Here is a 14,604-nt window from a genome sequence, read left to right as displayed (position 1 = left end):
TTGGCATTGCCTTTCTTTGGGATTGGAATGAAAACTGACCTTTTCCAGTCCTGTGGCCACTGCTGAGTTTTCCACATTTTCTGGCATCTTGAGTGCAGCACTTTCACAGCATCATCTTTTAGGATTTGAAATAGCTCAACTGGATTTCCATCACCTCCACTAGCTTTGTTTGTAGTGATGCTTCCTAAGGCCCACTTAACTTCATATTCCAAGATGTCTGGCTCTAGGTGACTGATCACCCCATCGTGATTATCTGGGTCATGAAGATCTTTTTTGTACAGTTCTTCTGTGTATTTTTGCCACCTCTTAATATCTTCTGCTTCTGTTAAGTCCATACCATTTCAGTCCTATCTATCTATCTATCTATATAGCCATTTTTATCAGTACTGCTTCTTTTGCATTGCTGTTTAGAAAATTTTCCAATCATAAAGTTAGATGTATTTTAGGTATTTTCGTAGCTTTCTTTTTGGTCTCAAACTATGGGGTGTATTTTGGGAATTTGTAATCTATAATATTCCATTTGTTTGTTTGTTTGTTTTTTCTACTGTTAAAAGCCACACTGTATTTGTCCTGGTCTTTCGTATGTCAGATTTCCAGAACCGCTTTTCCCCACTTCTTCATCTTATCCTCTACGTTCCAGGAAGTGACTCTGTCCTAACTTCACACTGCTCTGCTGTGCCGATTGTGCTCTTGCCCTGCTGGTAAGGACCTTCCAATTAAGCTGTGATTTTGTTTTTTTTCTTTTTAAAAAATATTTATTTATTTATTTGGCTGCTCTGGGTCTTAGTTTTGACATGCTGGCTCTTACCTGTGGCACGTGGGATTTAGTTCTCTGACCAGAGATCAAACCTGGGTCCCCTGCATTGGGAGCACAGAGTCCTAGCCACTGGACCACCAGCAAAGTCCCAAGCTGTGATATTTTTTAACGTCCTTACTTTATTGCTTATCTCATCTTTGAGTCTTAATCCTCAGTCCCTATTTTCTTAAATTAAATGACTCTAAACACTTGCCACTTAGAACGTCTACTTATTGTGGTAAATCTTTTGCAAAGAAAAAATTTCTTGATGTTTCTTCCTTGAGAGTTTTATTAATGTTTTCTTCTATTCACATAATTTTTTCCTATGTGCCACTCATCAGAACAGAAGGTTAAGGCCTGCCTCATGTCCCCAGTGTGTGTGCGTCAGCCCTGCATCCTTTCATAGTCCTCGTGAACCCTGTGAGGATCTTCTGAGTCAGTTTCAGCTCTAGGACTGGATGATGACAGGCCATTTCAGGAGCCCAGCAGCCTGGGTAGGAGACTTGGGTGGAGGAGTTTTATTTCTTCCTTCTCTGAGCTGTGAAAGGCTTTCTCTAGAGAGCCAGTCTTCTCTTCCTAGATTTCCAGTTGGTCCATCTTCTACTCTAGGTTTCTGTATCCAACCAATCAAGATGCACCGATCCAGGAAAGAGCCCCATTCATCAGAGAGAACCTCTGACACTTGGTGTTTCCTCTTGGTTCATCTGCATTTAACCTTGACTTCCTACTGAAGTTGCCTCCAGTGTTTGTGGGGCTCAGCCCTGAGCCCTTAACCTAAGAGTGTTAAGGGGGGATCTGCCTGGGCAGCCCCTTCTCCTTCATGAGAGATGGAGCCTCCACCCCATATCAGCTAGACAGACATTCTCGGGCAACCAGGAAGTGACACCTTTGTTGTGTTTTGTTTCTGCCCTAATCAGTCCCTCTTCACACTAGAATGAGTAGAAATAAATTGGTGGTTTGCGAGAATCACTCCTCTATAATGATCAATCTGTTCCAGGTTTTCGTTTTTTCTTATAGTCCTTGGCTTATGTTAGCTGGTTTCTGGAAGAGGTATAATTAGATATCTATGATGAAATAAGATGGTGAAGATTTAACTGGGAAATCAGCAATGGATCTTAAAGCTTATTTGAAACAACACGTCTCCTGCCAGCCTCACAACTGTGATTAGAGGATAAAATGAGAGGATAAATGTGAAAGGACTTTGAAGGCTGTTGGGAACATTATGCAAATACCAAGTTGCTTTGTTATCGCCACATTTTATGAGAGCAGAAATCAGTAGCCTTGTTGGAAGCAAATGTGAGTTGAGAATTTTTTAAGGAATGCGTGTGATCGTGGAAGATGGCAATTTAGGTGAAGCACAGAGCCATTCTATTTCTATGTTCACCCTCTCCTTTGACAGCGATACATCTGAAATAGAGGTTGGTCTTGCTCTTCATCCCTGCAAAGAGAAGGCTGGCCTGAATTTCCACTTTAGGCTGTTTCTTAGCATGCCAAGAGATTGTTTCAGCCAAAGAAACTAATCTGCAGATAGGTCTGCCCCCACACCGCGCCCAGCAAGGGGGGCAAAGACTTTAATTAAAATGAAAGGTTTGGTCATTTCTGGCCTATCTGGGAAGCTTAAAGTTGATGTGGTTTGAATGAAAATAATGACTTTTACTTAAAATGCAAATATTAATGCAAGAAAGAACCTGGGATTGACTCTCAGTGCAATTGAAAGATAGTATAATTTCTTTTTCGTTGTTTTCTTCCCCCCTGAAATTAATGGTCTTTTTCCCTCTTGAAACTCTGTAATATATACATTTAACATATTAGTAAGGTTTATTTTTTCTCTTTTAAGTTCCTTTCGGCTGGCAGTTGGGCTTTACGTATTAATAAATCTTTGAAAAAGTCATAAGGACTTGCTACTGTTTTGTGTTTATTTGGATAACATAAGGCATTTTGAGGGGTAGTTTTTTCCCAAGCTTTCTTGGTTTGGTTGTCTGGACAGCATTTACCATCCCATAATCTCCATTCATACACAGAAAGCTAAAATGACCACATGGTGAAAAGTAGGCATATTTACCAAAGAATTTGTATGGGCCAAAATCAAGTTTTCAATTTTGAAGTAGCACGTACTGCGCTTCGGTTAAGTATGCTCATCTAATTACCAAGAATTACAGTGAAAACAGCGTGCATTTTGAATGTTGATAAGGGTAAATGGAAATGTGGTCAATTATATCAGTATATGTTAAATGCATTCCAGATCAGTGATGCTTTTTACTAATTATAATGAGTATAAAGTAGACTTAATGAGGAATTACAAAGGCTTGAACATTGTGAAGTTATTATTATTTTTTTTGTTAAAGATAAATTTGGTATAAAAATTAAAAAGAAAACATCCAGACTCTCACCCTAATAAACTATATTTTTCTCTCCTCATCTCCTCTTGCTATACTTACGAATTTTTATTTAATTGTCATCATCATATATGAGCAATTTTGAGCTTTGCATTTTCCATCCAATATTCATTATGTAGAAAGCATTTTTTTTTTCCATTTGCAACTGAACATAAGGGCATTCAAGCAGACGGGCTGCTTGAACCCGTCTCCTATTGTCGAAAGTGTAGCTGTCTCCCAATTTATTTATTTGTTCCTATTTCGATAATGCTGCGATGAACATCTTTGCTCAAATGCAGTTTTAAGTTTCTGTAGGAAAGGTTTTGTTTTTGGAATAAATGGAATGGGGTAAGATTTCTGTGCCAAATTTGATGCAGTGTCAGAGAGTTAAGGGAAGTCGAGAGTAGGGTAGTTAAGAGAAGTCACTTGGAGGATGATGCAGTAGGTGACTCCGTGTCCTGTCTGGGTGAAGAGGTGAACGTGCCAGGAAGAAAGAGAGGAGCCGCTGGCAGAGCTCTGGGGTAGAGGCAGGAACGTTCGACTGGGAGCCTCCTTCCCTCTGTCGACCAGCATAATTTGTGGCTTTGGGTCTGAATCAGACCAGCTGGGAGGGCAGTCCCGTGCTCCTCTCACTGTGGACTGGACTGTCTTTGGGGTTCTGACTTTCCACCTGAAGTCAGCGTGGGGAGGCGTTGGCTCCAGTCCAGGCGGCCTGGGAAAAGCAACAGGAGGAAAAGAGAGGACCAGGCAAAAGGGATGCAGCTGAGTGATGAGCCAGATCCTAGATCCTGTCCGCTGTCTATCCAGGCTCAGATGGTGTTTGCCAAGGCCCTTTTTCTTTCCTCCTAGACACTAGGTCAAGGCGGTCCTTCCAGCCAGCCTGGAGGCTGGGAAGCCAAAGGAGAAAAGCAAGCCTTCAGTGGACAAAATCAGGAAGAAGGTTCAGACCGAACATCGCTCATCACTAATCACACAGAGCTACTCTTTTTTTCTTTTTTTTTTTTCAGTTAATGGGTTTTTTTTTTTTTTTTTACTTGTTTTGTCAAACTGCAAATAAATAACCCGGTGAACTCTGTCTTTTCTGGAAATAGTCTTTTTGAAAGAAATGTTATATTTTAGGAAAGAATAAAAAAAAAAAAAAAAAACAACTCAGCACAAAACAAGCTGCTTTATGAGATTTCCAATTTTGCCATGATTTTGTTCCCTGGGTGGACTGATGCTGCAGGGACTGTGATAAGAAGTTCTTCTATGGTAACAAAAGCAAAATTGAAAACCTACTTCAGCCCCATTCGAGCTCACACTGTTATCACTTTGTCTTTTCACCAATTACCTGCCTGCGTGTGCTTTAGAGCAGCCCAGATTCTGTGGCCTCATTCAATGTCCTGGAGATTTTGACACCTTCTTTTATTTTATTTTTTTTGAATTGTGGCAGTATTCCTAATATTTCCACTACCCCTTACCTCCAAAACCCCCACAACCCTGTAGAATAGCTGTACACATTTTAGACATCAACATATTTATCTGCAAAATGAAACATGCTTGTTTGCACGGCAACATTCTCAAGAACACACAGAAGCTAAGCAATGATGTTGACATCATCTGACACGTATTCATATGGGGTTCCGTTTCTCTGTCCTACCAGTCTTCCAAGCAAACAAGACTCCAGATAACCTTTGATTAAAACTTAAAATTCAACCTAGAAAGAGCTTCAGATATATTTCAAAAATCACACTTTAGTACTTTTTAAAATGTCTCTAATATTTTTTATATTCCCAATCAGTTCAGTTCAGTTGCTCAGTCATGTCCGACTCTGCGACCCCATGAACCATAGCACGCCAGGCCTCCCTGTCCATTACCAACTGCCAGAGTCTACCCAAACCCTTGTCCACTGAGTCGGTGATGCCATCCAACCATCTCATCCTCTGTCATCCCCTTCTCCTCCTGCCCTCAATCTTTCTCAGCATCAGGGTCTTTTCAAATGAGTCAGCTCTTTGCATCAGGTGGTCAAAGTACTGGAGATTCAGCTTCAACATCAGTCCTTCCAATGAACACCCAGGACTGATCTGCTTTAGGATGGACTGGTTAGCACTTTTAAATCCATTTAAAGACCATAGAAGTGTCCAGCAGGTGTTTGGAGGCTCAGTCTTCTTGCTTGAGGCACAATGAAGGAGTGAAAGAAGTGATAAATGAGGCAAACCAGACAGGAAGGAGTTACATGATGTCCTGTGAGCAAGATGCAACTTGCTGTGTATTCTCTGAAATCACTTCCCCTTTGTGGCTAATCCAGGAAGGCAACCCATCAATCAGGAGATCAGCTAGAACCCAATTGTAATGACACGTGGAACCAAGTCATTGGAAAAGAAGGAAATAATCTCTGAGTAAAGAAGGGGTTGGGGGACTTGGAATCGGGCAGCAATGGATTCAAGGAGAATTCACCTTATAGAGACCACATAGAGCACAGTGAGAAACAGACTCTCCTATATAATGTCTCATTTGATTCTCCTGGAAACCCTAATAAATATCATTGCATTCATTTTGTACAAGGAGAATGTGAGAGTTGTTTGGGTGGTTTAGTCACAAAGTCGTGACTGACTCTTTTGTGACCTAGCAGGCTCCTCTATCCGTTGGATTTCCCAGGAAAGAATACTGGACTGGGTTGCCATTCTCTCCTCCAGGGGATCTTTCCTGATCCAGGGATCGAGCCTGTGTCTCCCGCATTGGCAGGTGGTTCTTCACTGCTGAGCCCCCAGGGAGGCTTGAGACTAGCTTTGACTATAATCAAATTAGAGTACATGACTCATTGCATGTCATGACTTGTGCAATATCACACAGGGAGAAAGTGGTTGAACTGGAACTGGGATTCTGAATTTCTGACTCTTTTTATGGGTGCTTTTCAGTCCACCATCCTGCCTCAGGTAGCAGCTTGAAAGTTAGAAGTTCAGTGTTCTTTAGAGGTGAAGGGAGTTCGGATGGGCTCTCAGTTCAGCAAAGGAAGAGAGGAAAGACGGAAGGAATAAGAAATCAGTTTCTCCACGCTAGGCATGGGGCGGTCTGGACAGATAGAAGTTCAGAGTCCTGCTGATCTGCAGGTGGTGGGGCTTGACTGGTTCAGTTGCATCTGGCTCCATGCATGTAGCTCGGCTCTAATCAGGCTTCTGTTAGAGATGCCATGTGCTCGCCCAGCTCCCAGGGCGGCGTTGTCCCCAGCTACTCAGGGCAGGGCTTAGGGTGGGGGACTGGGCTCTTCTTCCCAGCTGATCCTTGGATCATTCCCTCTGCTGACCTGTTCTTACCTTTGAAGACAACTGAACAGGATTCACTCCAGGCTAAAAGATCCCAGTGGTTGCACCTTTCTTCCCTAACTCTGCTTTTTAATCCCGAAATTATATTGTCTTGATGACGTTGGGCAAGTCACTTAACCTATCTGACACGTCATCCGAGGGGACTCATATGAACATGCTCAAGTATTTTCTGTCGTGGCAGTCCAAACGTGGGTTGAGAAAGAATTTCCAGGCACAGAGAATTTCAGAAGGGAGTAATTATTAAGAGTAGGAAGCTGAGAATGAAGGCGCTGTGAGCACAGAGGGCTGACCTCCTGACAGATTAGAGAGAGTCGACACTTTGCATGAATTAGTAGCCAATTTTTATAGCCTCAAGACAAAGAAAATTCCTGTTGAAGGATGGCATTAGGTGATGGGTTAGAGCGTTATAGGGTGAGTATCAGGGTGGGCATATTTGCCTAATTAGGGGTCAGGGAACTGACCTAGATAAGGATCAGGGGGGTTTTGGCAACAGTTAAATGGAGTTCCCTGATGGCTCAAATGGTAAAGAATCTGCCTGCAATGCAGGAGACCGAGTCCGGTCCCTGGGTTGGGAAGATCCCCTGGAGAAGGAGAGAAAGAGCTGGACATGACTGAGCAACTAACACTTTCACGACGGGGCTCAGTCAGTTTCAGAGATGACCTTGGTTCTGGCCTCTACATCCGGGGCCTTGGTGCAAGGCCTCGCCCTGTGACCTTGGTATAACCTTCACGTTTTCTAAAGAAATTCCTTCTGGGCATTGGCAGTCACTGCCGATGTGTCCAGGGATTCTCAGTGCCTTCTCTTTCACAGTCTCTGCTTCTGCTTTTCCTTCCCAGAGTCGAAAACATGCCAGCAAAGTCCGACTGTATTACATGCTTCACCCCAGGGATGGTGGGTGTCCAGCCAAGAGGCTCCGATCAGAAAACGTGAGTATCTGACACCACGCAATATCCTTGGACAATTTGTTCTGTCGGCGAGAAACTTTGCAGGTCTGGGAATTCCAGTTATGTCCAGCCTAGTGGGAAAGCTAAGTGAGTCGAAATCGTTCTCATTAACCATGACAGAAAATATGACATGTAAGCAAGTCTTTTCCTTTTTTTTTTTTTTTCCTGCCAGGTCTTGCAGGATACAGGGTTGGGAGACTTTTTGATGATTTTGTGCTGGGACCTTGCGGAGAAATAACAGACAGAGGGGCTGAGACCGTCAGAGGCTGGGTGAGGGGAGGCGGGCTCCTGGAGAAGACATGACCTAAGGGCAAACCTGTCAGAAATATCGGAGGCTCTGCTTTCTACATAATGTATGTTTTCTTTGGTGTGTAAAACAGAGCACCAGTTCGTTCACTTATAATGAAAACTGTACACATATCTTGCAAATAAAAATGTTCAGAGTTTTGATCAGTGTTACCTTTCCCTGAGGGAATGTTTACTTAGGGAAGACAAATAACAATTAGACAGTCGCTTTGAGGGTTTAAAGTCAGAGCAGAGGGTTTCCCTTAGCCAGGCCGAGGCCAAGACTGCCTTGAGGAGCACCCCGTCCTCCCTGCGGGGGCCCCCATTTTCCTGCCGAGTAGAATCTTCTTACCCATCCATGGCAGAGGTCCTCCATGATACCGACTGCGGATTAAATGCAGAAATGCCTCACCCTCTGAGGGCCGAGAAGCTGCGGGTGAAGAATTCACATCCCACCCTCTCATTGTGCTTGTGATCCTGCTTTTTTTTTTTTTATCTCTCCTGCTGCCATATCGATGCCAGTCTTCTTTTCTTATTAAAAATTAACACATAATCATTGAAGAGACTGGGCAAAACCTGCACTCGTTTGTTCTTCACAGGAGAGACAGAGAGAGAGAGAGAGAGAGGGGAAGGAGAGAGAGAGAGAGAAAGGTGTGGGTTTCATGGGGTGACTGGTTGGAGCGCTATAGAGTGAGGCCCGGGGTGGGTAGTTCTGCCTAATTAGGGGTCAGGAAGCTGACCGGTAGGGATCAAGGGGGCTTTTGGCTGTGGTTACAGTGGGGCTCGTACCTTCCATGTGACTGAAGGTAGAGAATGTCAGGGCTGGCCGGGTCCAGGGGTTTCAAGCCACGTCTCAGCATCCCCAAATGAGCTAACACATGCAGACTCACCTGGATTCTGTGGATTTTTCTTCACCACCCACTGAGCAGACCAGAGACACACAAGCCACAGACCTGCCTTAAAGAGGCTTAAATATAGCGTGAGAGGTAAACATTGCATAAAAAAGCTCTGATGCCACAGTGTAGGCGTTTGTTAACTTTTGTACACAGCGCCTCATGGAGACAAAGGGTGGATGAGTCACGCCCGGGCCATGTGACCAGGGAAGGTGTCACTGCAGCGGTGGCGTGCGAGCTGGGGTCTTTGGGATTGGATGGGTGTACCAGATGGAAGCGGTGGGAGTGAGGAGCGTGGACGGGTGTTTTCTTGGGTGCATCCATAGCAAAACAACCTATTAAGCCACAGGAGAGTCGGCTTAAGCCAGCTTTTATGCAGTCTCAGAATCCTGTAGCCGTGCTGGAGTCATACTCTCCGTCAGGTAGCTATTAAGAGAGAGAACAGAATTCGGTTGTTTCCCCTTGGAATTGTTCAGCGATGTATCCCTTCATTCAGTGGCCAATTAGCATCTAATCCTAAGAGTCAGAAACAATAGGGATTCATGGACACTTAACAAGGAGTTCTTGGAGCACAGATTATTATTGTCTGTCCACTCAAGTTCTAATCACGAGTGGTGCATGCAAAGCTGAGCTCCTAAGGAGTGATCCTTAGGAAGAAAATCTTTCCTTCGCAGGTTCCTTGGCTGGCCTAATAATTAAACTGACTTAAGACATATGAACAGAGGAAACACAAATTGAATTCCATACGTGTGGGAGCCCCAAAGAGAAGAGACTCAATGAAGTGACCAAAGAAGGCAGCTTTTATGTTCTTAGTGAAGTGATAAATTTATAAGGCATTGAAAGGGCAAAGAAAGGCTTCTGGGCTTGGGGTAGCAAATTAGTGAAGAAGTACTGAGGTTTGTTTATAGAGGCTTCTTGGCCCTGGATTCTGTATCCCTGGTGATAAGGCTGGCCCTCTACCTCCTGGTACAGGGAGGGTGGCTTTCACGTGGGAGATTTATCTCCTGCTTTCAAGGGGACAGGAGATGGTCGGAGTGTCCTTCCTGCACCTGCTGTTTCTTAAGTCACTGTACTAAAAAAATCAATACGTCAAAGTGGCGTGTTATAGGGTGGGGTGTGCTGTTCCCCTTCATAGGCAAAGAGGAAGGGACGCTGGGACTCCTGCTGGTGGCCTTGAAGACACAGTCTTTGCTGCTCTGATCAGACCCATGCTGTACCCCACTCAGGCTCTGGTTCTGCCAGACACCCTGGGGTCAGTTCTTGGCAGGAATGAAGGTCGGATTTTATAGCAAGAAGTATTTACAAGAGTTCTTTCCTGGAGGCCCCTTTGAGAACTCTTTCCTGGGTTTTGAAAACTTGGCTTTATCATTGGATTTGCTGATTCAGTCATTTCCTCTGACTCGTTAATCTTTGTCTATGAGCAAAACGGTAAATAGGAAAAGCAACCTAATGATCTTACTCTTTGGAAGAGATGGTTGATGCTTTAACAGGCTGTATGGACATTTCACAGTGAAAACTGTCGTTTCCATTAGGCATCTTGATGTATTGGATGCAGTGTGGAAGGTTCCCCCAGCCCCTCTTCAGGGCCTTGAGAATTGATGTTGTAACTATTTGAACCAATTGTATTTGATACAGATTCACATCTAAGGACTGAGACCCTGAATATACAAATCAACAATGGCTAGACCATACATAGGGCTTCCCTGGTGGCTCAGATGGTAAGGAATCTGCCTGCAATGTGGGAGACTCGGGTTCTACCCCTGGGTTGGAAAGATCCCCTGGAGAAGGAAATGGCACCTCATTCCAGTATTCTTGCTGGAGAATCCCATGGACAGAGGAGCCTGGCAGGCACAGTCCATCGGATTGCAGAGTTGGACTCGTTTGAGCAACAAGACACAGACCATATATAAAGCTATGACTTCGACCCACAACCTGTAGCCAGTACAGAAGACCAACCTAGTGATATATAGTAACCAGCCCAGAAGCCTGCCTGCTGTAAGTCAGATTACAGGACGTCAGACCACTGTCTATAGTAACAATCCAGGAAGTGAAAAACAGCCTTGTGACAATAGGTCCCGAGTGGTAGGACTTGATGAGTGGCTGACATCATCGCGAATTTCTGTCTCCGTTTCCAACTTAGGACCAACCAGAAAAAGCCAAATATGCACCCCTGACCCATCATATTGGCTTCTTCCATTTTAGGTGACCTGTCTACCTTTCCCCACATCGGCAGCCTCAAGTCAGGGCACAGGTGAGACCTACCCTTTTTCCATTATGAGGTTTCCCCACGTCTCTGCTTGCCTTTGCGTCTCCTCCAGATGCAGGTGACGGCTGGCTGGCTGGCTGGCTCCCCGGCTGCAGCAAGCTCTACATCAACAGCCTTTCTTGTTCTGGCGTTTCTTTCCGCGGGGTGATAAGACAGGGAGCGTGATAATTGTCTATAATGTACAGGTTCATCAGAAGATCCAACTGAGCAAACTCATTCATCGAGCACTTTGTTTTTCAAGTGCCTTCTGCAGGCGTTGTTGTTGCTGATCCTCTGCCCACCAGCACCTGTGATTTCGGGAGGATGCCCTGCCTCGCTCCACTTGCCCCTCTTGTCTTGCCCATCCTCCCACCTGCCCTGCTCCTGGGCGGGCTGAGGTTTGCATCCTGGTGTCACCTGATTGAGAACAATATCCAACAAAATGAGTGCTTCTGAAAATAGAAAACTTGTTGCTGATTTTCCAAACCCTGACCACACACGAACCTTGGGCCACATTTGATTCCTAAAATTGATAGGTGGTGGCAGCCATCCCTTTCCTGGGAATACTTGGTAACTGTATTTATGTCCAGAGAAACAGAAGTGCCTGTTATTATCCCTAGGGCCGTTGTCGTTTCTATTCCAGGTCATTTGACCTTTTTTGTTGTTTGTTGTTTAAAAACTTAAGTTCATTTCTGCCTTTTGTTCTGGTCTTTCCAGCTTTTAAAAATTCCCTGCTCTACTCTTTAGAATCCTCATTTGGATCCTCTGTGGTTTTTTTTTTCCTTGAAATTTTAGAGCAGGACATATTCCTCATGAGGCCACAGAGTAAAATTAAAGGCGAAATAAATTGCTATAGTTGATTGCCTTGGAGAAATTTTCAGTAATCCCGTGAGCATTCGAGCCAGAAAGGACTTAAAGATTATCTAGTCCACTGAGAGCCTTGGTTTTCCATCAATGGGCCCTTTTATTATCTTCTCACTCATGGATCGCATGCTTGAAAAAAATTGTCTGCTTGGGAAACAGCACTTTGAAGTTAAAAGGTGATTTAATTTTACTTTTATTTTTATTCTGTAAAGATAAGTTAACTGCAAATTCAAATTGCCTGTCAGTATTAAGTAAACTGTTTTTACTTGGAGTTCATGTAATTCCTTCTGAGTAGGGAGACTTGACATTTGGTTAGTGCGATTGGACTTACCCACTCCTAAATATTTATACGATTTTCCTTATGTCTGAAATATTTGGCATAGCTTGACAACCTTCACTGTTGCATTCACAGGTTCCTAAATATCCTGAATTTCGTGTTGGGAGGATTCATTGTAATCCCCTTCCAACCCTGTAATTACAAAGGTGAAAATAAGGCTCAAAGAAGTACTGTGTCTTGTCCAAATTTGTAAAAAAAGACCCTGTCTGCTACCCTAAATTCTATTCCTGGGCTTCTTCTACATGTCTTGAAATTGTAGCTTCTTTGGGGGCCTGGAAGCCATTGCTGGGTCCAGAGTCAGAGAGCTTTGCTTCCCCGGGGGAGAGTGTTAATAGTAACTGGCACTTCTCAGATGCTTCCCCCCTAAATGCTTATACATTAACACATTCCATCCTCACAAGTCCTGTGTAAGGTAGGAGCTAGCGTTACTCCCCACAGAGGAGAAAACTGAAATTAAGTCATTTGATTCTGGTCAAACAGCCGGTAAGTGGCAGAGACAAGGCTGGGGAAATATAAAACACAACAAAATAGAATTCCCTCTGGCCCCTGCAAAGTGGCTCACCATGCCATCCCTGGAGACAAGCGGTGCATATCTTCTAAGTGCTGGGGCATAAAGATGGAAGCACATGGAGCTTTCCTTAACAGGAGTCAGGACGTAGTGGGGGCTTCCAATATGTGTAAATCCTGTCTTTTCATACAGCGTAGCAGATGCTACCCTAGACATATGGCTAGACGACTGTCAATGAAAATAATCAATAAGCATTCTATAATAGGAAGAGAAAGGAGTTTTATTTGAGCGAAACTGAGGACTATAGCCCGGGTGCCAGCCCCTCAGACAACTCTGAGGCTCTGCTCCGGGAGCAGTGTGGTTCTCGGCACAGTTCTCTGCCTTGTCAGAAATGAGAACATTAAAGTCAGGGATGCGTTCCTTCAAGGTTTCAAAAGGAAAACTGGTCCAGGACACGCACAGTGAGTCGGCGAGGCCTTGGTACTTAGGAAGGGGATCTTACATAGAAGGAGGACGAGCGCTGGCTGACTAGGAAGGAAGGCAGTTCATCTTTCTCTTTTGATGTGGGCATTCTTCACTTCTGGTCACTGTGCTCTTTTCTTTAATAATTAAAGCAGATGTACAATGTAGATTTGATCATCACAAGCAGGCCGTTCTGGTTAGCATAAAATTCCAGTTAACTCACGTATAAGCCAGCATGACGTCCCCAGACCTCAATGTGAATATGTGTTTTATCACTAGCATCTGGGCACGAGGGAGGGGACCCTGATCTCCCTTGGCAGGACGGGGGCAGGACAGTGTTTCCTAGAGAAAGTGACACTGAGCTGATTCTTAAAAAAAAAAAAAAATTATTTGGCTGCACTGGGTCTTAGTTGTAGCATGTGGGATCTAGTTTCCTGACGAGGCGTCGAACCCAGGCCCCCTGCACTGGGAGCACAGAGTCTTAGCCACTGGACCACTAGGGAAGTCCCCAAGCTGATTCTAGAGGGTGGATGTGAGTGATCAAATGAAGAAGGCTGGGAAAGGCCTCTTCTGAGCATGGACTCGACACGAGTCGTGTCTTCAGAGAAATAAAATTCCAAGGTATCTTGAGATGCAAAGTGCTAAAGGGTGGCTGTGTTTGTTTCCTCAGGCTCCTGTAACAAATGACCACAAACCGGTTAGCTTCCAACAACAGAAATTTATGCGCTCACAGTTCTTGCAGCTACAAATCTGGAATCAAGGTGTAAGCAGGACCTCCCTCTGGAGGCCCTGATGGGAAGTTAGGTCCGTGTGTCTATCGTGGCAAGGTAGCTGGCCACCCTTGGCGATCCTTGGTTTGCAACTGTGTCACACCAGTCTGCTTTCATCCCTGCGTGTGTCTCTGTCTTCTCATAAAGATGCCAGCCTTTGGATCTAGGCCCACTATCCTCCAACGTGGGTGCATGCTCGACTGCTGTCTGACTCTTTATGAGCCCATGGACTGTAACCCACTAGGCTTCTCTGTCCATGGGATTTCCCAGGCAAGGCTACTGGAGTGGGTTGCCATTTCTTTCTCCAGGGGATCTTCCTGACCCAGGGATCGAACCCTGGTCTCCTGCATTGCAGGCAGATTTCTTTACTGTCTGAGACACCAGGGAAGCCCAGTCATCTGGTGTGAAGGCATCATAATCAATTACATCTGAAAAGATGCTACTTCCAAATAAGTCCACATGTCCGAGGTGGATATAACAGGGGAGACGGTATTCAACCAGTACAGCAGTGGAGACACAAATGGAGATTGGATGGTGGACAGGGGTACAAACCCATACTGTGCATAGTATTGACATTTGCTTGGTCAGCCTTTTCCACTGTCTCCAGTGGTCTGCTGCTGAATTCACGGGGATTTCTGAATGAGGGATGTGTCTACCAACAATGTTGTGTCTTGACTGCCAGCTGCACATTTAGAGCTAACAGTGGGGACACTGTCCCTGGCTGAGCTACAGATTAATTTTACAGCTTTGCTTTGGACTTTCTAAATTGTAATTGCCATAGATTTATAATCAAGGGTTACAGCCACTGCACTGCACTGCCTC

The 14,604-nt window shown here is 44.6% G+C and overlaps 1 protein-coding gene across 1 annotated transcript in view; it reads left to right on the top strand.

Annotated features, from left to right (window-relative positions):
* The window catches only part of ZMAT4 (zinc finger matrin-type 4), a 363,653-nt gene that overhangs the window by 128,494 nt on the left and 220,555 nt on the right, over positions 1-14,604 (top strand). Inside the window, exon 3 of the mRNA XM_065947284.1 lies at positions 7,311-7,400. Within this exon, the coding sequence (XP_065803356.1) occupies positions 7,311-7,400 (90 nt within the window). The remainder of the gene's footprint in view (positions 1-7,310; positions 7,401-14,604) is intronic.

The sequence above is a fragment of the Muntiacus reevesi genome, chromosome 10 (genome assembly GCF_963930625.1).
Source record: "Muntiacus reevesi chromosome 10, mMunRee1.1, whole genome shotgun sequence".
Taxonomy (NCBI): Eukaryota; Metazoa; Chordata; class Mammalia; order Artiodactyla; family Cervidae; genus Muntiacus; species Muntiacus reevesi.
This window is presented reverse-complemented; position numbering and strand designations above follow the sequence as displayed.